At 31.3% G+C, this 25,638-nt stretch overlaps 2 protein-coding genes across 7 annotated transcripts; one reads left to right on the top strand and one right to left on the bottom strand.

Moving 5' to 3' along the window:
• The first annotated feature begins 1,458 nt into the window (after window positions 1-1,458).
• LOC131598486 (uncharacterized) lies at window positions 1,459-5,324 on the top strand. The gene is made up of 5 exons (XM_058871081.1): window positions 1,459-1,690; window positions 4,307-4,417; window positions 5,031-5,088; window positions 5,200-5,205; window positions 5,288-5,324. Exons 1-5 carry the CDS (start codon window positions 1,459-1,461, stop codon window positions 5,322-5,324), a joined length of 444 nt encoding a protein of 147 aa, XP_058727064.1.
• A 5,473-nt stretch (window positions 5,325-10,797) lies between these two features.
• LOC131596310 (sister chromatid cohesion protein PDS5 homolog C-like) lies at window positions 10,798-21,807 on the bottom strand. 6 transcript variants are annotated; one of them, XM_058868928.1, is made up of 15 exons: window positions 21,589-21,807; window positions 18,591-18,794; window positions 18,307-18,488; window positions 17,647-17,773; window positions 17,359-17,532; window positions 17,117-17,230; window positions 16,961-17,008; window positions 15,908-16,858; window positions 15,689-15,793; window positions 15,263-15,336; window positions 13,718-13,769; window positions 12,875-12,961; window positions 12,751-12,797; window positions 11,891-11,965; window positions 10,798-11,812 (listed from the first exon to the last, which is right to left on the bottom strand). In XM_058868928.1, the coding sequence occupies exons 1-15, from the start codon at window positions 21,688-21,690 to the stop codon at window positions 11,119-11,121; spliced, it is 3,036 nt and encodes a 1,011-aa protein (XP_058724911.1). In that variant the 5' UTR covers window positions 21,691-21,807; the 3' UTR covers window positions 10,798-11,118. The 6 variants fall into 6 exon arrangements, with proteins under 6 accessions (XP_058724911.1, XP_058724913.1, XP_058724912.1 ...); XM_058868930.1 differs by having other exon boundaries at window positions 10,798-11,809; window positions 21,589-21,806; XM_058868929.1 differs by having other exon boundaries at window positions 12,751-12,794; window positions 21,589-21,806.
• Window positions 21,808-25,638: the final 3,831 nt, after the last annotated feature.

Genomic DNA, 25,638 nt, shown 5'->3' with positions numbered 1-25,638 from the left:
TTTTTAAATTCATTGAATAATTAATGTAACTAGTAGATATACATACCAAATACATTGATTTTTCAATGAACTTAAAAAAGTGAATTGTCTCTTATATAAAGAAACGAGGTAGTAAGATAAAATGATAGTCATTTTAGAACTACACCAATTGTTCTTAATATTTTTAATGATAAATGTCTAACTTAAATAATGCACAAATCTTAAAAAAATTATAATAAAATATAAATTCTAAATATAATTAATCAAATAAAAATAAATTAAATAATATTTAATTGAAATTAAATAACACATAAATAAATATTTACTTATTTCAAATTAATTAAAATTAAATATTAATTAATTAATTTTAATAATAATTCAATTAATTATTAAAATATTTAATTAATTTAAATTAAATAATAAATTGATTTAAAATTTATTGTTTAGTTAAAATAAAATAATAATAAATTAATTTAATAATAATTCATGTAAATATTAATTTTTATATTTTATTAATTTTATTTTTAATAACAACAGAAACATATTAGTATAGTTCGAAAGTAATCATTATTTAACCTAAAGGCACTTAGGTTCGTATTTTACCATTTAAGTTTAGAAATGTTTCACATTACTATAAATCATGGAATTATTTGTTGCTAATATACATTAGCTTAGTGATAAAAACATAGGATGTGGCTTAAAGGTCATTAGTTCAATTCTTCTAGAATAAATTTTAGCTTTTTTTTTTTTTATAAATATTTTTAAATATGAATTGTTTAAACAATAAAATTGAAATTAAAAATTAAAATCAATTATGTATTTAAAAAAAATCAACGTGGCAGCCCAATCACGATTTAAAAGTAGGAAAAAAGTCATTTAAAAAAGATATTGACAGAGCGACTAATATGACCCAGTTAAATTTTGTAAGGATTAAATTGGGTTCTTTTTTTGTCGGGATTAATTTGAGTTTTGTAGTTTTCGTGAGAGACTAAAATGGTCTTCACTCTAAAATTTATTATCATAATTGATAAATTTTGAATTTTTTAAAAAATAATTGTAAAATAATAATTAATGCTATTTTAATTTCAACAAATTCTCTATTTTAATAAATAAATAATTATATTTCAGATATTCTATTCAAAAAATTAATTATTTTTATAATGATTATACCTTAAAAGTCAATAAATATTAAATTACAATTACATTTTTAAAAAGGTGCAATAAATATTTCAAAATTGGAAAAGAAGTAGGTTTGAGAAATAGTAAATTCTTTGGTACCCATGAGTTTAAGTTGGGTACTGGTATCTTTAGCGTAAATTATATTTTAATTTTAAATAAGTGATATGACATTGAATTTCTCAAGATATTTGTACCCAACTAAACATAAGGGTACTAAGTAACTTGTCTTTTATAAATAGAACCAGAGGAGTATAAATTAATATCGATATAATCCTTAGGAGTAGTATTGTGCATCTTGCTATGGCAAATCCAAACTTGATTACTTTAAAATTTTCAATATTGCTAACCATTATACTTGTGGTTAATGCTACTGATAAAGGTTTCAATCCTAAGGTACCTGTTATAATTCAGAATGATATAACACCACATCCAACTCCCTTAAATCTCACTGTTCATTGCAAATCCAAAGATGATGATCTTGGATTTCACACACTCGTATTCGGACAAAAGTACATATTTTCATTTAGGCCAAGTTTGTTTCCAATTTTTTCTAGTACTTTATTCTTCTGTAGCTTTACATGGAAAGGAAGTCCATATCTTCACTATCTTGACATTTATGATCAAGCTGTAGATGACTGTCCATATTGCTTTTGGAAGATAAACAAAAATGGTGGTTGTGATCCTTTTAAAAAACCACCTAATTGTAAAACATGGAAAAGCATTAAACCAATGGATGTGAATACATCCAAGATGTAACTTTCCTATGCTTTTTTAACAAATGAAATAATACAAGTGGAATTTATTTATCTCTACATATGTGAATTTTGGTGTCTGCAGTAAGTTGTGATTGATTTTACTGGCGAATTGACTTATTACAGTATTGGTTATTTGTGTTATTAAAGATCTAAGTGTGTGTTCATGTGGTGCGGGCTAATTTGTGATTGTGATTTGTATTCTATGGGAATTAAATGGATAATTCAATATTTTTTAGAGATTCTAAATTCGCGAGTTAATTAAATAAAGAGAAGGTGTTAAGGACCCCTTATTTCTCTTGTACTCAAGGGGACCCTTTTGGTTTAGGTTTGAGGTGTGTTTATTAATTTCCATACGTTATGCTTTTATTAATTTATTTTTACTTATTTAAAAAGGGACATTTTTTAATATTTATTATTGTACTCGTTACGGTTTCGAAACCCTGTGCCTAGTGCCTACATATCCTCTAGTGCAATGAAAAAGTCAGAGTATCGTAGTTCGTATTGTTTGGATGATGTTTTTTATAGGATTGTTTAAGTGTTTTCGAACGATCCTTTGAAATTCGTCCGGTTTTGAAAATTGCATAGTCGTGGGCGTAGTTCGAAGTTTGATTAGAAAGCAAGTACATAATACCTCTTTTGAAAATTGATTTTTTTGAATGTTTGATTATGTTAGCAGAAAAATAATTTGTTGTTGGTTAGCGGTTTTATGTTTGATTCGATTTTAGAGTGTTAATTTCAAATGGGTACAGGATCAGTAAACAAATTAGGCCCAAATTTTAATTTGAACCTAATACACGGGAGGTGCTAATTCTGAACTGGATGTGTGATTTATGAATTATTTAGGCCCAAATGTGAATCTGAACCCAATAGATGAGGAGGGTATAATCAATAAGCAGATTAAACCCAAATTTCGATTTGAACCTAATCTAAAAAGGGGTGTGAATATCATTGGGATTGGCCCATAGATAGAACACCTGGATCCATTCGGATCAAGTGAGATAGAGTGTTTGCCGTTATGGTGCATTGAAGAGATTTGGTACGCTCATCTAAATCAGAAAGCCACCTGAGTCGAGCTCTAGGGTGTTTGATCAAGGTGAAGTCAACGGAGGACTTAGATTTAATACTGACTGATGTATCCTATTATTTGTGAAATGTTTGAATTAATCTAATTAGAAAAAAAAATGTTTGAATTTATATAAGGTTAATTATCTAAAAATATGTTTGTAGCGTTGTGTTTTTATATTTTTTAATAATGACTAATTAAAATAGATAAGCTAATGAAATATACAAATTATATTTTGTGTTTTTTGAAATATTTAGTTAATAATTATATACAATGTAATTAATTATATATAATGAAAAATGAAAAGACATGTTTTTGGCATTCTTGTATATTTAAATAAGAGTTTTTCTAACATATGCAACATTGCATAGGATAAGGGCAATTAATACATTATTTTATTCCATATAAATTATCATATTAATTATTTTTCTTTTGAAAAGTAATCTTTTCTATTTTCTCTCTCACCCAATTAATGGATCAACATAAATAATAAATAATATGGTAATTTATATTTAAAAAAGTGGTGTATTAATTGTCTGTTATCTTATGCAATATTGCATATGTTAGAAAAACCCTTTAAATAAAACTGAAACTAAATATTTGACTAAATTAAATAGCTTAGTTAAAAAGGCATTAACTAATCTAATAACATTATAAGAAAGTAATATACTAGCAAAATTATTTATTTATCCTAATAACTCTATTTAATTACCATTATTTATGCCCTTACACGTCATTTCAACTAATTAATCATTATTACACTTTTTAAAAATAAATAATCCTACAAATAATCATATTTAAATCATAATTACCTCAATTGAAATCATTAGTATTGCACTAATAAATCTTTATTACGAATAAAGATAAAAATACAACGTATTTTGGTTTCCAATGCTAGCATACACTCATTGAGCCATGTGAAAGAATTATTACACTTTTTAAAAATAAATAATCCTACAAATAATCATATTTAAATCATAATTACCTCAATTGAAATCATTAGTATTGCACTAATAAATCTTTATTACGAATAAAGATAAAAATACAACGTATTTTGGTTTCCAATGCTAGCATACACTCATTGAGCCATGTGAAAGAAAGCATAAATCAATTTTGCAAATGTTTCGATTTCCGCCTCATTCAATTTCTTGAACCTTTTCAGTCTTATATGAGTCCTATAAGATCTGCATGATGCATTCCTCAAATTCATCTTCTCCTCCAACCCTAAAATAATTTTTCCCATTTCTATCATCGGTATTATTTACGTTTGAAACAAAAGCTACAAGTTTTTCTTAATCAGTTTTATTTACGTTTTCATGTTCTAATGCAGAATCTAATATGAGTCGACGGATTGATTCTATTAAGGAGATTAATGACAACAAGGAGACATGGAGACTGGCTGTTCGAGTTCTTGATGTTTGGATCATTGTTAACAATAAGGGTAACGAGCCATGTGAAACAAACCTAATTTTAAATTTGCAAACGTTTCAAATTCCGCCTCATTCAATTTTCTTTGCCTTTTCAGTCATATATGAGTCCTATAAGATGTGCAAACCCTAAATTTTTTCGGTTATTCAATTGGGGGAAAACTAAGGTAAACTTCGTTTCATCTTCAAATCGTTTCAAGAAGTGTGTTGATCTTTGTCGTTTTGTTTTTCTTTGTTATCTTCGAGTTGTTCCCCATCGTTACACTTCGAGTTTTGTAAATCATATGGTGCGTCTGTATTGAAGAGCAAAGCTCCGCTGACGAAAATCTGGATAAATCTTCTTCGGTCACTCCATCTTCCACTTCACGGTTTTCAATCTATTCATTTCTATAACTTTCTGAATATGTGTTGCTTTAATTTTCCAGTTTCGGTTTGCAAATCAATAGTTAAGTTGATTGTTTTATGTTACTACGAATAATTTGGTATCAATTTGCAAGTTAGTAGTTTTGTTTCTGTAATTTTATTTATTTGAGTTGCTTTTTGTTTATGTAACTCTTATTGTTTTATTGGTGATTTGGTCTTGATTTATTCTATTACTGCTGTTTAAGATTGTTGTTTGCTTTGTAGATTTAGCTAAATTCGACTTGCATGCTCTTGCCTATTATTTGTTGTGTCCTGTTGGAGTGTAGAACGGAAATATATATGTCCTTCTTTACATGTGCCTTGAATAGTTAAGTTGGCTTGAAATGTTGGGATTTGTTTTTTTTTTTCTTTCAATTATTGATTCTTTATGCAGGAGAAGGTAATTATTTTAAAGCATTCCAAATATAATTGTTAAAACATACATTAAGAATACATTAATTTACATCTCAATTATTTAATAGGTGGCAATATGTCATTTTTTACCTCTGCCCTGAATAGTTAAGAAATGTTGGGATGTTTTTTTCTCCTTATTACTCTTATCATTGCAGGTCTTTGCTCTGTGCAGCCAGAATCAATTCTTTGTTTGGATTATATTATAATTTTGGGGTATGTGTTAGGCAGAGATATCATTCCTGACCGCTATGGCCGCTAAAGCGACGCTCCGGAGCGGAGCGCCCCCCACCCGCGCGGGACAGAGGGTGCGGTGGCGGAGATGATGTAGCGCCCGCTACAGCCGGGAAAGCGGGGCGCGGATCGCAGATCATTCCCGGGCGGAGCGGATCCTGATCCATTCTCTTTTTTTAAAAAATTTTCTGGGGTAAAATTACTATATTGCCCTCGTTTTAAAATATCTAAAAATCAGAAAACTTTTCTTCTCTTTTTCGTTTTCACTCGTGCCCTAATATTCTTCTTCTTCTCACTCGCGCTCCTTTCCCCAGTCATCCGCCGTTTTCAGTCACCGTCCGTCGTTTCCAGCCACCGTTCAGCCGCTGTTTTTAACTACCGTTCCAGCCCTATTTATGTGTTTTTTCAAATTTATTTGTTGGGGTTTAATTTAATTGAAAAAAATGTCGTTTTTCTTTATAAGGTATTGTAAATATGGTAGATATTTATTTATATAATGCAAAATAATTTACTTTCTAAATATGGTGTGTTTATAAAGCATCATATTTCACATATCCCTATTGTTTTCTAATTATTTGATATGCTTTATCATCATTACTATTATGCTTTTTTTGTTTTTTTTTCTCATTTAAGTAGTAAATTAAATCTAAGATATCAATACCATAACTATTCAAAATACTAATATTGTTTAAACTTTTAAAACGAAAAGTTGCCCAAAAGAATTCCAACACATTGGTACACAGTCGTATTATAAATGTTCAAAATTCAATCTCTTTCTTCCTTATTAATCATCATTATTAATTAAAGAAAATCAAAATATCTTTAAACAAAATCATTTTAATTGTGTTTCTTAAAACATTAATTTATTAATTAATTAAACTCAATTTGATTTTGTTTTTTACAATTTAGTTTTTATATAGAATGGAAAATCTTTTGACCAAATTGTTTTTCTTCTCTAAAAGTTTTCAATCAAGTATGATTTTTTTAATATGTTTAAAAAAAATCATTTATTTGATAAAAAAGTCATATAAGATAGGGTCATGCTAACGAGTGCCCCAGGGGCACTCTTTAAGCATTCCATATCAAGAAAATATTCCTTAAATAAAGTATTTATTTCAATATTCAATGCTTTCAATACAAGTAATTTCGATAAAACAAACTCTGTTATTGCTTAAAAAAAGTCAGATATTTCCATTTATAAAATATTAAATACAAGTATTACTTACCTTTTACAGCTCTTAACAAGTGCCCCTGGGACACTCGTTAGCATTTCTCTATAAGATATTATAAAATGATACAAGAAACAAGAAAATAATAATATCAGATATTATGATACAAGAAATAAAAAAATTTGTACATATACAAAAGTTATTAAATAAATAATTATTAAAAATATGTATTGAATTTTTTTTTAACATAATTAATTAAATTTATTTTTACAACTATGTATTGAATATTATTTTTAAACATTATTAATTTAACACTTTTATTTCAACAATTTCAATTAGACGATAAAATCATATAATATCAAAAGAAAGTTTGTTGCTGGACCTTTTAGGTCGCATTGTACCTAAACGTTTTTGGAATATATATAATTTTTTATTTTTCCAAAAGAAACCTTAAATTTACAATACATAAGAATTTAAAAGTTATAGGCATGTCCGACGGGCGTAACCTATTTTTCACGGGCCGACAAAATATTTACTTAAATTGAACATATATTAAAGATAATATGTTTAATGACTTCTGAATTAGTAGAGCATATAACTTCTAAATTACTATACAAATTTAACAAATATAATATTGTTTCAATTCATTAAATCTAATCAAATTATTTAATAAATATGTTTTTTTTTTGTATATAGTGTGTTTTATTTTATAATATTTATTGATAGAAATGATAAAATTTAAATTTTAAACAATTATAAAAATTAAAGGCATACCCAACGGACTAAACCTAAGTTGATAAATTAAATAAGTATTTGTTCGAGAATCATCATTAAATTTTTTTCTATTAATTCATATAAATTAATATACATTTTTAACCATAACTATATATAATATTTATTTTACTAGTTTAATTGAAAAGAAACAGATAAGCCAACAAAACACATTAAAGGTAAATTTAGATATGTCTCTAGAGTCTAGACATCGACTTGAATTTCGCATTTGCGCCGCCATAGAGCAAAATTGAACAAATTATTATTTTAAGTAAATAAAAAAGAAGTGTTTATTTATTTTTCTTAGAAATCCATTAGCTAGATGAAAAAATCTATTAAAAATAAATACAATCATGAAGTTGTAAAAGACATTAAGGTGTGCAATCTTAGTAGAGAATTTCTTTGTTCATCCATATGGTGGGCATCCTTATTGAAATTTCAAAATATTTTTTGAGATTCATTTGTGAAATATTTTTTTTACATTTTTAATTATTTCGGAGATGTATCTTCGAAGTCACTAATTTTTGGTGTTTTCGGAGATACATTTCTAAATCATTTTATTATCCATTTGAAACGTTGGATTTAAACTATCACGTGATTTTTCGGAGATGCATCTCCAGAAAAACGTTTGTTATACCTGTTTTCCTCCTTCACTATTTCATTCATTTTTCTCCAAACAAAACTCAAACCCTCTCTAAAACCTCAATCATTTTTAATTCGTTTTTCGTCTCCAAATCAAGTTTCAACTGGTTCATCATACCAAAGAGAACATAGAAATCCACAATTTGAGCTAAATTTTCCTCATTTCGTCTCTTATTTCACTGCATTGATTCTGATTTGATGATGAAGAAACTGTGCCAATTTGGAAATGCACTTCCAAAATATACCATCTAACAGTTTTTGGAAGTGTGTTTCTGAAATAAGCTCTGTTACAGAATTTAGAAAAACAGTTTTAATAGCATGTATGTTTTGTGCATATTTTAGGTACGGTGCTTCCGGAAAACAATGTCGAAGATGAGTCAGTAGCCCCGGAATATGTCAAAGTAGATGCTAAGCCTAAAGAGCCGATTAACGATGTTAAAACGATTGTCGTTGCGGTTGATGTTCGTCCTCAATTTACAAATGATATGACTTTCATTGTCGTGATCATTTGTTAGATCGGGTCCGAAATGAAGCTAGTAAACATAGATTTGGCATTGTGATATTAACGTCTGACAATGACACTAGTAGAAGGCAAGATTTTGTTGTGTTGAATTGTAAGAGGGTGGGAAGTATGTTCCAACAAACCGGAAATTAAAACACGATGAAACGGGATCGAGAAAATATGCGTGTCCGGAGACCACCGTCTTCCCGACATCAACTGTAATACTTTGTCGGTACCATATAAGCTCAAACTCGTGGTTGGCCCAAAAGAAAGAAAAGATTACAACGGAAACATCGTCAAAGTCGGTGTTGTGGTCGATGAGATAATGGTCGTATGGAGGGAGATTTTAGATGCACGTTCTGAAGACTTGTATAGCGAGAAAGTGGTCCAATTCTGGCCGTTGTGTGTCGGATTGAACAGTTTTCTTAATTATGTCGAAACTACTATCCTTAAAAAAGTAAAAGAAAAAGTTGTTTGTGGATGGACGGACCGAGTTAAACATCTTGGTTGCACTACAACTAACCGAGTTGAATTCTCACATGCGGCGTTGAAGAAATGGTTGGGTGATAGCAAAGGGAATTTGTGTAGGGGATGTGACACCGTGAACCAAATGCTTCAAAATCAACATATTGAAATTCAAACACGTTTGGTAAAAATATCTACTCCCAATTGATTTACAACATATTCCGTGCCGGATTGAATTGTGTTTTTCATGAAGCGAAGCGGGCGGAAAAGACGAGTTCTGATAGTTCAAACCGTTTTTATAATTTCGAACCAGCGAAAGAAGGTGAATCCAAAAATAACATCTCCGACGAATTGGAAGAGATAATGGATAAGTTTTCTAAAGTGGATGACACCATGAAATTGCACATAAAAGAACAATTGCGAAAAATTGCATTTCCGGAGACCACCGTTTTAAAACCTCCATCTCAACCGGTTATAACTAAGGGTGCGCCTAAAAAGTCGAAAAGTACCCAAGATGACACATCAACTAAACGGAATCCTTCTTATAGTGAACATGTTGATGCATTGATCCCGGATTCACCACACCAAAGTACAAGTGTAGTGCTAACAAAGGAGCATGTATTTCGAAGTCGTCTCGCACACCTCCGATTAAAAAGTCTATGATGATCTACATTGATGAGATGCCACTATTTATGCACAAATATATTGATAATATAGTTGATGTAGGTACCGATGGTAATTATGGGTATTCGGCCGTTGCCGATTTGCTCGGTAAAGGAGAAGAAAATCACACTATTATTCGACGTGCACTTATTTTGAGCCGTCATCGACTACCCGTATTTAACAATATGTAACTTTAATTTCATGTTGATCTATCTTTGTAATTTCGATTATTTCTGATAAATCGATGCTTTGTTGATTTGTTTTTTGTTTTCTGTATCAGACAATAATTCGGATGTGCTTCTCCGAAACATCCTAAAGGGTGATTTCAGATGTGCACACCCAAATTCATGTTACATTTTTTTAAAAAAAAAAAAAAAGTGTATTCGAATGTGCATCTCTGAAACCACATTTTTTTCTTAAAAAAATATTTTTTCAGATGTGCATCTCCGAGAATACTTTTTTTTTTTTTTAAATATGAGTTCGGATATACATCTTCGAAATATAAAGGTATTTTTTAAATTTTGTCATAGGTTAGTAAGGAGGTATTAACATGCACCCCCTAAATTAATCCGGTACCACCCCTAAATATTTTTTTAATCCCGTTTACTCTTGTTGAAAAATGTTATACAAACGAATTTTCAAAATACTAGAATATTTGAAAAAATCCGGTATTTTTTTCGAAATTTCCAGTCTACACCCCAAATTTCCAATAGAAACTCACAGAAAAGTGTAAAATCCAGTATTTTTTCAAATTTCCGGCATACCCCTCAAATTTCAGATAGAAAACGTATATTTTTTAAAAATGAGTAACTTTAGACAAAAATATAATAATAAAAACATAAGGTTGGGGGGTGGCAGGTATAATTTTGGGGGTCGAATGTTAAATCATCGTTAGGAAGGCATATGAGTCTATAAAGAAATTGTAAGAAGAAAAAAAACATGGCCCATCATCTAGTTAATAAAAATCCTTGGAGGCTTTTTACTTTTCAAAGAACATCGATGTAAATTTACTAGAAACTGGTTTTGGGTACGCTTTGCATTAACTGATAAAACTGGTCTTCAGACATGCACTAGGAAGCTAATTAATCATACACAGGTTATTCATCAGTCTTGCAAGATGTACTTACTTTCAACATAACTCAATTTGGTAGGGTAGTTTTATAAACATATCATTATCCGAAGTGACAACGTTCTCTAACAATGTTACTAACCAAACGTTTTCTTTTATCACCATCAAATAAAATCTACTTATATAATTGAGAGGGGGAGGGGGCAAGACGACAGTACAAACTAGCACAGTAGTGGCACTAAACTAACCTACACTTCTACAGAGACTGCTACAAATAATTAGGAGATTAACACAAACTTTTAAATAGAGGGACCTGACTAGAGTAAGGGATATCCAAAATGCTGATGACTGAAAAAAACAAGCAAGCATTAGAGTACACATACACCTCTAGTTTCTTGCCCGTTTCTTTCCGCTCTTGACCACACTTCCAGCCTTTAACGAACTAGGTGTCTTGACCTTCGTATCTTCAACCTCTTCCGTTGAGTCTTCAGAGTTCTCGTTTTCTGAATCTTCTGCCAAACTAAATTTCACCTTGCCAGCAGTACTTTTGGTGGATTTTGGCTTGGAGGAAGATGCAATCTTAGATGTTCCGTGCTTAGATTTTCCAGTTTTCACTGTTTCTTGCTTAGAATTGGCAGAAGGCATTGGGGTGTCAACATCGTCATCTTCTACAATCTTAGACGTTCCTTGCTTGGATTTTCCAGTTTTTACAGTTTCTTGCTTAGAATTAGCGGAATGCTTTAGTGTGTCAACAGCATCATCTTTGGATTTCTTTATCTTGGAACCAGAAGGCTTTGGTGTGTCAACATCATCATCTTTGTATTTCTTTATCTTGGAACCATCGGACTTCTTGGAATTGTTCTTTTGTGTAGAATCAATAGACTTACCGCCACTTTTCACAGAACGTTCCTCAGATTGACCACCACTTTTCACAGAACGATCCTCAAATTTACCACCAGTTTTTTGTGCAGAATCCTTAGATTTTTTACCAACTTCGCTGTCAGACTTGCCAACAGTCTTGGATTTTTGGGTAGACTTGATGGATGGCGTCTTTGATTTACTTGATGTTGCTCCTCCACTACTAGAAATTGAAGTAAAAAGTTGATAACTTGAAAGAAGAATAAAATAAAAAAGACATTATTCCCTAATATTCACTAACCTTTTAGAAGAAGAGTCCTTCTTTCCTTCCTTTTTTGATTCACCAGCATTTGTTTTCCCTTTCTTTTTAAGGGGCCTAAATATAATTGAAGAAATAAATGGATATGAATGGACAAACCCAAAAACTAAAGGCAAAAGCTCAGCAAGAAAACACAATCACCATTGGTACAACATTTTGACCGCCGTATCAGATTCAAGCTTTTATGAGAGGAAACAGAAATTCAAACCCAATACATTCCACTACTTAATCTTCAAAATATTTATGCAATATTATAACATGCAGTGCAACAACCTTTTGGACAGGCAAAATGAAATCATTTTTAGAAGATTAGTTCAGAAATATGCCACAGAATAAATCATATGAAGGATTCTTGTTTTCCAATTCAACACTAGGCATGCGCAAATCACTGTTCAGAACAAATATCTGTAAATATTGTAGTTTGAGCTTTTAGTGGCACAAATCAAGGTGGAATTCCACCAAATTAGAAATACATCAAAACAATGTGCTAACAAGCATAAACAATAAAATAAACAAAACAACCAGATATCAGACAAGGGCTGCTACATCAAAACAATGTGCTAACAAGCATAAACAATAAAATAAAAACAACCAGATATCAGACAAGGGCTGCAACTATGATGAAATACAAACATTGATGCAAAATAATCTGAAGACGATTTTTTTCCAAAAATATAGCAAAAAGGACATCTAAAATAAATATTAATAACAACAACAATAACAATAATAATAATAACAACAACAATAACAATAATAATAATAACAACAACAACAACAACAATAATAATAATGATAATAATAATAATAATAATAATAATAATAATAATAACAACAGAACATACATATCAGTAGAAGGATCAGGACTTGCTTGATGACTTCCTTCTTCCTGCTAAGACAAAAAAAATTGCCATTATTATTGATACAGACAGAGTTTTAATATGTGAAATTCAAAGGAAAGGAACCCACCACATCTGGAACAGCATCAGCTTCAATAATCTCCCATTTCTCCTTTTCCAAATTCAATATTTCTTCCTCTTCGTCATCATATAAGACCTAAAACAGAGAGACAGCTGTCAGAAGAGAATGAAAGCACTAGTTGTGAATTATATTATTTGATAATTTACAATAATTAATTAATTAAGATATGAAGGGCTTATTTAGCTTGAATAGTTTTTTTTTTCCATTTTAATCTCATCTTTAATTATCCATAAAAAACCGTATTTTCAATACAAATCAGAGGCTGATTTTGGTTTAAGAAGGGGGGAAATCGTGCTTTCTGAACAATTTTGAAGAAATAACCCAGTGAAACAAGGGCATGATTGGCTTGAATTTCCATTTTATATTTCAATTTTAGTTACCACATTATTTTCACTTTATTTCCTGTTCCCAAGTTATGTTCAAGGAAAAGGTGAAAACCGAAGAAAAAAAAATGTTGTTTTCACCATTCCAAAAATTGAAATGAAAACAAACAAATGAGGTGACATAATTATAATTAAAACTAAAGAAATGTTTTCCGAAACCAATCAGACTCTAAAACTATCCTTTTGCAATTAAAAGTTTATCATCATGACCAATTAGACTCTAAAATTATTCTTTTGCAATTAAAAGTTTATCAACATGTGAAATAGAAAATATTTTAACATAATAAAGGGAGCTAGCTATCTCGAGTTTGCTTCAATAGACGAATTTGCACAACTTACTTTTTAAATGGATAAATCTATATAATAAAACAGAAGTAGAAAAGTTTTACTGAATTAAATTGGAGAGGAACAGCAGGGTAAAAAGAAGGTAATTTAGCTGCCAAATCACCTTGTGCTTCTTAGTGGAAGAATCAAAAGAATAAACAACACCTTCATAAAACCTGCAGATGATCGTGTTGTCAGATTTATTATACCACAATTTTCCCATGGTTAACAGGTGAACAATATCAAGATCGAATATGCATATCAACACCAAGAAGTCAAGAAGAAGAAGAAAAGTATAACCCCTAGTTTATTTCTTAAATGTATCTCCCTATCCCCAACATTTCATTTATACAGCAAATTTTATTGATAGCAACATAGTCACAGTCTATTTAATGGAATATGAATAAGGATTTGGCAGCTTATATAAGTAGTGGATAAAACAAGAGACAAACAAATAAGCCAGAAAATAAATTCTTGAGCTCAAAGCATTGAACCTAATATATCAGTGTTGCAGACATGAAACAATTGCTAGTTGCTACAACAAAGATAACAGATAAGTTTAAAAATTAGATGCTTGGAACACTTAATAATACACAACTTAAGACATTTATTATCAAGACCCAAAAGCCAAAGCTAAACTAAGGATAAAATCATCATTAATCCAGTCTTAGCTTGGCCCAAAACACCTAAAATAGATAGTGAAACAGAAGTACAGAGGAAAAAACAGAGCAAGCAGCTATGTACAAGATATGAAGGCCACTAGGAGCTTCCTAAAAACACACTGAAAAACAGGTGCACAATGCTTAGTAATATTTCCCAAAACAGGGAGAATTGTTGGGAATCGGCCAAATAAGGTCGGTCATACAACCGTATGCAACAGCAAACAAGTGTAATGGTGTCAGACTCATTATAATAGCAGCTATGGGCAGTTTTGATAAGATATTGTGAGTTAAATTATTTAATTTTAGGAATGCATAGAGAAAGGAAAGGAGAAACTAATTATGGGGCTAGTTGTCGAGTGGTTTTGGATGGGATAGACCAAGCTCTCGAATTCTTGGAAAGGGAGAGAGACCAAGACTCTAGAATTTCTTGGAAAGAAATTGCTTTATATCTATTCTATCACTGTCTCTCTAAACTTTCCATGATGTACTGGTGTGCTAATTCTGTATTAATAATATAAACTGCTGTTCTAGACAAATTCTGCATAGAACTGTTCTACCATTTATGTTTTCTTTTCTTTAACTCATTCACTATGGGTATTGGGTACCAGTTTCTATCGAATGGGTCTGCACATTCTGACTGCATTTTGTGAACTCTGACAGTAGGGTCAGTGTATGCACATGAAAGAATGGACTGGGGCCTGAACACTGAATGCAATGGGTCTAGGAGACAATGAAATCATTTAGGGAGTTTAAGAGGATGAAAAATTGGGGGCAAGGAAGACATATCAATCTATGAGGATTGCAAATGCTTTATAACAATCATCAAGATTAGAGGTGAAAAAATAATTCAACCTCATATACCAAGCATGCATAAAGTATAAATTACAAATGCATGCCTAACAGCATACAACACTCCCAGAGTCCCAGTCGCAGTCCCAATCCCTGACCCGGCCAACTAAAATTTCCAGTCACAGCATGTCACAAGTGAAGAATCACTGAGTACTTACGTTTCATCTTCTGGCCACCAAACTTTAACCCGTTTTCCAACAAGTTTTTGATCATTTTTCTTGATACCAGACACCTGAGACAACAGCCAGAATATCAGCCATCAAACTGAGAAGAAAAATGAAAACCGAGTAAATAACCAGAAATAATGAGGAACAACATAGAAAAGTACAGCTCGCATTTAAAAATAAGGGAGCCCACATGAACTTGCAACTGATTACTTCCTTTGCTAAAGAACATTGATCAGTATTATTTCACCAGATCAGTATTCTCATTAAAAAATACTCAGCAAACTATTTGATCACATTGCAAAAGTCCAGCACAAAAATCATAAACTGCAAACAGGATCATTCCCAAAGGACAGCGCAAAATGATTAAATCATGGGTTTTATCATCAAAATTATAACAGAACAGAACAGGGTTCACACTTTTTCTTTTCCTGGAGTGCGCTTCCTTTTCAAATTTGTCTTAGGAGTCACTTCTGAGTGTTCATCTTTGGTTGTTTTCGCAGCTGACTTAAGTGAAGATATTACCTAAAACATATGCAAAATTAGTCAATAATTTGCTTTTGGACAAAAGAATACCATGTTACAGCTATATGAATGAATAACCACAAAGAAATGTTCGAACAGCAGGCATAAAAGTACCTTATCCTCATCTTTAGAGGAAGATTTTGCTAAACCCTTTTCAGAACTACCTTTCACATGTCCCTTCTTTTTCTTGTCCTCCGGCTTCCGCAAAGATGACTCCCCATCAACCTTGGTTCTTTCTTCTGTTTTTACACTACCTTTTTTCTTGGCCTCAGGCTTTCGGGAAGATGACCCACCATCACCCTTGGTTCTTTCTTCTGATTTTCCGCTACCCTTTTTAACTGCATCAACAACAGTAGTTACTTTCACATCAGAGCTACGATCGAGTCCCTTTTTTGCTGATGGTCTTGATGATTTTACTTCAGAATCACATGTTCCTTCAGACACCTTTTTCGAAATATGTCCTGCAGTCACTTCTTTCACAGAGCTATTTTTCTTCTTTGTCCGTACACGTTTCTTAGAGCGATTTTCGTCATGATTGCTCTCACTTGGTGAATGAAAAACAACGGCATCAGATTCAGTGTCACCTACTTTCGGTGATGAAATTGTAGCTTTAATCTCTTTGTCATTCTCTGACGTTCCTGTAGCCTCAACAATACCATCTTCATTAAGAGAACTAGGAATTTCTTTGCTGGGACTTTTAGAGTCAAATGTTTTCTCGGCTTCCTTCTCACTAACAACATTTGATTTCTTAGAAGGCTTGGTCGACTTTGATGAGCTGGCTTTCTTTCCTTTCCTCTTGGTACTGCGCTCCAGCTTTTGTTCTTTACTGTCAATTATTTCAGTGTCCAAATCATTGCGCTCCTCATTAACCGGCAAATTATTACCTTTGGACAGACCAGGAGAGTCAGTACCATCCTGCTTCTTAAGAGGCTTTGATTCTACTAAACTATCATCTTCTCCAGCTTGTGCAATGCCATTGCTCATGACAGACTTAGGAGACCTGTCCCCATCAGCATCATTATCTTGTTGCGGTGGTGTGGCTTCTTTTGTAATCTCGCTATCCACCTGATCAAGAAAAAATTACTTGTTACAGTATCCCAAAAGTAAAAGGGTAAACAACAGAGCAGCCAAATGAAAAACAAAAATATATGAGAAGAACAAACACACCTGTGCCGATTCCTCCACAGGCTCTTCAGCTGATTTGCGATCATGAACCTGAAACAAAAACAAACTAAATCGTAGACTATCCCATGAAGAACAATTTTCAAGCCAATCAAACATTCATAAACGCACAAAATTCACATGACCACTAGTAGCACATACATCATTCTGCGCCGAGTTATCTGATGAATCATGGCATAATGAGGCAAGAACATCACTATAATCATCCAAAAAATTACCCAAGGTATTCACAGCTAGCACTAAATAGGGTTTAAGCTATTCAGTGCAAGCCACAAAAACAAACTAAATCATAAGTTATATTACATGAAGAACAATGTTCAAGCTAATCAAACATTCATAAACATTAAAGAACAAAAATTCACATGACCGCTAGTAGGACATACATCATTCTGCGCCGAGTTATCTGATGAATCGTTGCATAATGAGGCAAGAACATCACTATAATCATCCAAAGAAATACCCAAGGTATTCACAGCTTGCACTAAATAGGGTTTAAGCCTTGTTGCACAACTTTCAAGAACTCTTTCCCCCAACTTTCGAGCAATTGGCAAAACTTCCTGAATTATAATGACAGCAACCATGACAATTATAAGAAAGTCATAATGAAATATGCTTCAGTTACACAATCATGATCTATTAAAGATAATGAAACTCAAATTCCAAACTCCAACCTCATTGTCTTTCTTCACACTCTCCAAGATTGGAGAGAGTAAGTCAAGAGATATATCTTCACTTTCCTCAAGACAGAGGACCATTATGGTTTCCATGGACGAGAAAACATTATCAGGATGATGTTCCCTGAAAGTTTCAAACAGAGCTGCTTAGAACCATGTTCACACATTTTGCATCCAACTAGTCCAGCAAGGTACAGAAACAAGAAACACACTGCAACTACAATTACTGCTTCTAGGAATAGTAATAATTTCCTATTAAATTCCAACCATAAACAATCCATTTCATTTAATCTGGCATATTAGTGTGAAATATGTCACAGAATCAAATATATAATTAATATTGAAATAAACTAGCTGCCTCTTGTATTATATTTTTCACCCTTCAAAGAACACAATGGAACACCAACTCTTCCTCCATTCAGTCAAAAGCAAATTTCTCAATACAAGCACCTTAAGATTATATAATGTATGAGGTTAAACAATTGCATTTGAGTTCTCCTAGAGATATAAGCCTAACCAGAGTTTAGAAAGCTTGGATAATCCACACTACACAAGTCCATTTTGTGGGATCAGGTTTGGCCTCGAGTCTAATAAATGTAACAAAAAAAAAAACATTCAGAAACGATAAAGCCCGTCCTTGAATACAACTGTTCCTACCTTATTGTCTTAAAGAAATGCTGAAACATCTCCAAAATGAGTGCATCACATTCAAGATCCAGCATTACCACACATGACCTGACTTTTGCAACTGTTTCAAGGATTAAAGTCCTCTTCAATTGCCATTGGCTTGACTTATCATGTAGATTTTCAAATGAAGATACAATTAATCTAAAGACCTCCTGAAATAAAATGACACCATAAACTCAATCGGTGTGATTTGATAAGAACAAGATGATAGAATAGAATTCAATTAATTTACAGTAGAAAATAATCAAGTGCACCTTCATTTGCTCATCATCATATGGAGCATCAGGTGCAGTGATTCTTGTTATCTCGCTGAAGCAGGAGGCAAGTGCAACTTTGACATCAACATCGGAATGCTTTATAAGTTTATCAGCAACTAATGCTTTCAATGCTGGAGAGAGCGCATTATGCATAGATTCAGAAGGTGACTGCTCAACCTTTGATAGGCAACTTTCAATTTTCTGCAATTCCGAGAAAAAATCGCAATATCAAGCACATGTGATTAATATTTCGCTCAGCCATTGTTTTAATTCTACAAGATGGGAAATTAATTAATACTATGTTATACTACAACAGTGACTAGTTGACAAGGAAAGTCAGCAGTGGCTATAGCGTGGCAGAATTTAAACAAACCCCTATTGTTCCACGATATGCAATTCAGTATAAAGTCTCTTCAAAGAGCGCCATAGCATAGCGAAAATAGAACAAACCACTATTTGCCGCAATCCTCTTAATTAACAACAATTGGGAAAGTCAAACAATGTGTTTCGACTCTTCAGATATTTTGTCAAAATTAACCCCCAAAACATATATAATCTTAGGAAAGCAAAAGCACATAAAGAACAAGTAACAAAATATTCAAACCGAGCATCCAAGACTCAAGTAAATACAGTTATAGAAATTCATTAAAAAAAACATAATCCATAAATAAATTCTATGAGTGGAACACAATTATGAATAAGTTAATAAGTTATTGATTTCCTCCAATATACTGCTCGAGGAGAATTTTAACAAAAACTAATATAATGAGACTAGTTGATTCTTTACATAAAATGTTGTTGAAATCATATCCTACCTAGGCTCGAGAGAATATATGTTGATTATAAGTTTTTCTGACACTAATATTATTATTTAGTTTTTTTTTGTTTCAATTATAATCCTATCTTCTTTATTAAAATAAAATTTGCATAAGACTATATGCTTATTAGATGGGTCATATGTGCCTATTTTAATTAAGCTCATGGTGCTCACCAGTGGAAACAATATGTCTCCGCAGTACTTGTATTCAGTACAAAGCAACAGAGCCACAATAGCACTTGCACATACCATTATCTTTTATTCTTCTTTATCACCACTTTGTAGAGTAGGTTTTCAAGAAACAGAGCAAAGGAAAGCAACAAGAGATTGGATTTTTTAGAAGCCACCACTTACTGACTGGGAAATTGTTGGTAATGAAAAGGCAAAGGCCCTTAGGACTCTCTCCCCCTCTCTCTCCATCAGTTTTAGGGGACCCAGGACACGCATCCCAGCAAATCATTTATTTGGGAATGAAAGGGAGGGTTAAACAAATCTCAAGATCTTACACGGGATCTCTGCAAACTGCGAAACTGTGTGTGAATCTGTGATACAACGATCCAACTCGTTTAGGGGTAGCAAGATCATAATGGCGTGCAATCTTACAATTTAGATTGATACTTGGCGGAATTGATATATATGAACATGCTATCGCAGATGTATCATAATAGGTCACTGGCCGGCGGCCACAAGAGGTAAACATTTTGAAACATTATGTTTTACCTTTTACGTCTAACAACTAATTCACAAACCATGCCCACTACAACAGTCAAAATTGCACGATATTGTCATCAATTCAAAGATATCAACATAATATCAAATTATCCACACCAAGAAAATGTATTCAATAACATATTGATTAAAATATAATTGGTACCGTGTTTTCCCTTTTAAAAAGATAATTCAGTAGGATGAATACATTATTATATTGAATACATTATTATATTCGTAAATTCTGCAGTACTTTAAATTAATAACAAACATAACCTATTTAAATTAATAACAAACATAACCTATTTAGCACCGACACCTCTGAAAAAAGACGTGTCTTGTATGTGTCTAACACCGACAGCGACACTTGTAATTACGTTTAATTTATTTATTTTTTCAAATTATTATTGGTGTCACCGTGTCAGTGTTGCCGTCGCATTTGGGGTGTCCGTGATGCATAGATCATAATTAATTTAAACATGCTATGAGATTTTTTAGCCCAAATATTTAATATTTTTATATATCTTAGTTTAATTTTGCTTACAAAAATTAGCTGACGTCTTACGTTCCTTTATCGCTCTTTATCCCGTGAAATAAGCCTAGTACAGCCAATGATAATATATACTGTTGGTTTCTGTTTGTTTATTTGAATAGAAAAGGAGGGAAAATGAATGAACATGATATCAACGTCGTTCTACATTCTCCTTTATCACTCCTTATTCCCTGAAATAAACCTAGTACAGCCTATGACCAGATATACTGTTGGGTTCTGTTTGTTTATTATAACGGAAAACGGGGTAAAACTGAATGAACTCGATCGGCGTACAGTTCATCTTTTTTCCACTTATACAACATGAAGGAAAGTGCCTTCGCCAGTAGAACTCGACATCGAAACTAATTTTGAAATTAGAGGACTTATTAATAATACCAATGAAACCTCACTAGTCAGTAGTCACCACATTCAAATATCGAGGCAACGGATAAGAGAGAGTAGCCCTAGCAAATCTACTATCCAAATCTCAAAACTTAATGGATTCGTTCCATTCTCAAATGGATTAGTTTGATTCAATTTAACCTAACAATCTAAGTCGCTAAAAAAAACATTGTGTACATTTAACAATATGAAAATTTTCACACACAAAATAATATTAATAATTATTTTTTTTCAAATTCTTCAACCCTAAACAGTTAAACAATGTTGACAAACCATGAATAAATAACAATACGGTGAAAGAAATTCCAAAATCTCGAATATTCTCCAGTAATAATACAAGAATAAACACAATTAGGGCAAAAACGAAACAAGATACAACATGCAAGTTTGATTCACAAAACCCTAGCGAAAAAGCTTCTAGACAAAACAAAATACGCAAAAATGAGAGAGAGAGAGAGAGAGAGAGAGAGAACTCGTAGAAATCTAACGAATTTAAAGAAACGAAAAGAGGAAGAAAAAAAAAGGAGCGTGCTTACGTCTAAAAGATTTATCAAATCGTCGATGGAAGAAGGAGGATCTAGAAGCTTTTCACCCGCTTTCAAAAGCTCTTCTTCAACCTCCTTATCAACGGAACCCATTTTCGAAGTTCCGCTTCTCGCAGATCTTGCAGTTTACGAATACAGAGAGAGAGTGTGAAGTTTCGAGTTTGATTCGGAGAATATTTTCGTCGCGAAAATGAGAAAATAAAATCGATTTATGCGAGTTTTTATATTATTATTATTATTTTACTCGTTTAGGCGTATTTATTAATTATTATTTAGTTATTTTTAATTTGTGTGTTATTAAAAGGGAAATGGATCTCGCGGGGTTTGTGAATTTGATTTAAGTTTTCGTTTTCGAATCCGCAGTTTGGATATTTCAATTTTGGCAAAATACTCTTTTTAGTCCTTTAACTTTACCTCGGGGTCCAATTTAGTCCCTTAATTTTTAAAATGTTGAAATAAATCCTTTAACTAATAAAACAGTGCCACGTTAGTCCTTCCGTCTGGGTCCGTTAGTCAAAGTATAAAAAATATCCAGATGGCATTGTAATGTGCTGATGTGGAGTGACACGTGTTTAGACCAACTTTAATGACGGAAAAAGTCGTCGCTAAAAATATTTCTGGGTTGTTCGTGAATCTGGGTTCAAAATTTCCAACATTCTTTAAAGCTTCAATTTTTATTAATTTTCTTCATCAAACCTGGGTTGTTATTCGTATCTTTCTTTGAAGAAATAAAACACATTTTACAACACAAAATTTCAAAGAACTTCAATGGAGAAACAAGAAACTCATATTGCAACACACAATTTTAGAGAACTTCAAGCTGTAATCTTATGCACATAACATGTTTGTGTTAATGCCAAGCTGTAACTTGATTCCCATTCCAATATTATTGTTGCAAGAACAACCTGGAGATATTCATTCTTCAAGCTTTAATCTTATGCACATAACATGTTTGTGTTAATGTCAAGCTGGGTGGGTATATTCATTCTTCGTAACCAGCATAAATACTTCACAACCTTTTCTCCTTCTCGTTGGTAACCATTGTTAACCATTGTAGTGATTCGGTGGAACCCACCCTACGAACATTTTGTGCCTGAAGAACGAACAAACAATTATCGATGGGTTTATAGGATTTGATGGACCAAATGGAATAACCTCTGACGAATTTTTCGTTTGACGACCTCCTTGAATTCTTTCATGTTGATGAACAACAACAACACAAGGAAGAACAAGAACAAGATTATGTGTCACTCTCAAATAGAGCAATGAGATTTCTAACATTTGACAACAATTTCTCTCTCCAACAAGATTACAGTTCTTTACCCACCACCGACCTCAATGTTCCAGTACATTTTTTATTTTCAGACAGTATATATAAATCTTACAAAATCAAAACTATATTGTTTAGTTCTTTATGTTGGATTTTGTTGATGAAAGTTTCAATTTTTAATTATAGAGAGTGATGATGTTGCAGACTTGGAATGGCTTTCTCATTTGGTTAAAGAAACTTAAGATCTGTAACTTATTTGCAGACTTTAAATGGCTTTTAATATTTGCGGATTTGGAACGGATCTTAACATCTATGTCACAAAATAAAGACAATCCTTTTGCTTTGTTGTAGAAACTTATCTGTAAAACAAAATCATAAAAGGGTCAGAATTAAGGAAGATAAAGTTCAATTGCCAACTCATCTGTTGAAATAAGGAAGATGAAGCTGAATTTCCAACTCACTGCCACATATACAATAATAAACGGACTTTGAATGAAATAGACGGAAAGGACTTATGTGTTTCTATTTTATTAGTTAAAGGATTTATTTGAACTTTTTAAAAATTAAGGGACTAAATTGAACCCCAAGGTAAAGTTAAAGGATTAAAAAGGGTATTTTGCCTTCAATTTTCGTGGAAATGGAGCGGGGTCCACGTGGTTTTTTTGAGCCTTTATCGTGAATCCATGATATAGAAAATTTTTTTATTCTGGTTTTGGTTTGTTTTTAGTGCATTTTAGGTTTAACGCGACTTTAAAAAATTTACCTATGATTTTAGTAAAAATACTAATACTTTAGATTATGATGATGAAAAGTATACAGATGTGATCTTGTGGTGATGACGCATGCCCGTTTATTTTACGCATACAGAAAACCGAATACAAGTTAAATATTTTCACATTATATGAATATATAAACTAAAGTCATTGTTTTTTTTTTTATATACAGCGCTAACACAAGTGTATATTTTTTATGAGTTTTTTCTTTACATCGCATAAAAAATAATACTATTTTGACATAATAATTAGAATTAAAAGTAAGAGATAAATAGTGTGCATATGCATGAATTAAAGGAGAAGTAAAACAAAAGTGTACTAATGTGTATGTTTTTTATGATTTTTTTTTTTAAAATTCTCTTAAAAAAATATTAATTAGACACAATTATTATAAATGGAAATGGAATAAGATGACAAGTATTCACTTTAAATATGTTTTTAGTAATTAATTATTTAAATCTAAGTAATCAACACTAACAAAAAGTGTTTTTAGGACCTGTTTAACAATGCAAAAATATTCTCTTTCTGTGCGCGCGTAAAATATGAAATATGAAATATATAGATTCTGAGATATGTTGATTCTGAAGAATCTGTTTTTAAGAAAGTTAAGTTCTTAATGAAGATAATTAACATCTGAAGATGCAAATTCTGAGGAAAGCCGATTCGAAGCTATAAATGCACTATGATCAAAAGAGACTCTGATCAAATAGACTTTGAGCTCTGTATGAAGACAGATTTTGAATATTGTATAAAAACTCTAAACTTCAATAGATTCTAAAACAAGGTTACAATACGAAGAAGTGTTTATATAATAATCAATCTTCTGAAGTCTCGAGACTCTAAACTCTATAAACTCTAAAGTTTCACTATCTTTTAGTTTTGAAGACATACTCTAAACTTTGATCTAATTTCCCCTTTATTAAATAAATTGTATTTATTATCTATATAAATAAATTAATGGTTGTGGAAAAGTCAAAAATACTCTTATTTGATTTTTTGCCACCACATTAAAATTGTGTTTTTATTGTCTTTGCACCATAAAGTTTTTAATTTTATTATTAAAATAATACAACTCTTATATTTTATCAAACTCCCAAAATCTCTCTCTGTTCTCTATTTTTTTCTCTTTCATCACTTTCTCACTTCTTTCTTCCACAAAAAAAAAAATCTATTATTGATATTTTTTTTATATACGAAAAATGGTAATTATGATCGAAATATTTTTTAGTAAAAAATGATATGCAGGAAAAATTTATTGAAAATATCTATTATTGATCTTGATATTTTTATATACGAAAATTTAATATTGATCCAAATATTTTTGTAAATGATACCTAAATAAAAATAATATTTGTATACAGAAAAAATCTATTATTTACGAAAAATAATATTGATGATCCAAATATTTTTTATTCAAAAATGATATACGTAACAAAATCTACTATTAATCTAAATATTTTTATATACGAAATTTACTATTGATCCAAATATTTTTAAAAATGATACCTAAACAAAAATAAAGTTTGTATACGGGAAAAAAATCTATTATTCATCTAAATATTTTTATATACGAAAAATGTTATTTATGATCCAAATATTTTTTATTCAAAAATGTAATAGGCCAAAAAATCTATTATTGATCTAAATATTTTTATACACGAAAATTTGATATTGATCCAAATATTTTTATAAATGACACATAAACAAAAATGATATTTGTATATGGAAAAAATCTATTATTTACGAAAAATGATATTTATGATCCAAATATTTTTATTCAAAAATGGTATACGGGAAAATAATCTACTATTGATCTAAATATTTTTATATACGAAATTTATAATTGATCCAAATATTTTTGTAAATGATAACTAAACAAAAAAGAGGTCTATATACGGGAAAAAAATTTATTGATCTAAATATTTTTGTATACGAAAAATGGTATTTATGATCAAATATTTTTGATCCAAAAATGATATACGGAAAAAAATCTATTAT

The sequence above is a fragment of the Vicia villosa genome, linkage group LG4, assembly GCF_029867415.1.
Source record: "Vicia villosa cultivar HV-30 ecotype Madison, WI linkage group LG4, Vvil1.0, whole genome shotgun sequence".
NCBI lineage: Eukaryota > Viridiplantae > Streptophyta > Magnoliopsida > Fabales > Fabaceae > Vicia > Vicia villosa.
This window is presented reverse-complemented; position numbering and strand designations above follow the sequence as displayed.

Excerpts from the sequence above, each read along its gene's own strand:
- LOC131598486 (XM_058871081.1), top strand. The coding sequence starts at position 1,459 with ATGGCAAATCCAAACTTGATTACTTTAAAATTTTCAATATTGCTAACC. Across the intron at positions 1,691-4,306 it reads CATATTTTCATTTAGGCCAA|AATCTAATATGAGTCGACGG; the intron begins GTTTGTTTCCAA and ends GTTCTAATGCAG. Across the intron at positions 4,418-5,030 it reads GATCATTGTTAACAATAAGG|ATTTAGCTAAATTCGACTTG; the intron begins GTAACGAGCCAT and ends TTTGCTTTGTAG.
- LOC131596310 (XM_058868928.1), bottom strand. The coding sequence starts at position 21,690 with ATGGGTTCCGTTGATAAGGAGGTTGAAGAAGAGCTTTTGAAAGCGGGT. Across the intron at positions 15,337-15,688 it reads GCACTCCAGGAAAAGAAAAA|GTGTCTGGTATCAAGAAAAA; the intron begins GTGTGAACCCTG and ends CTGTTGTCTCAG. Across the intron at positions 11,813-11,890 it reads AAGGACTCTTCTTCTAAAAG|TAGTGGAGGAGCAACATCAA; the intron begins GTTAGTGAATAT and ends TTCAATTTCTAG.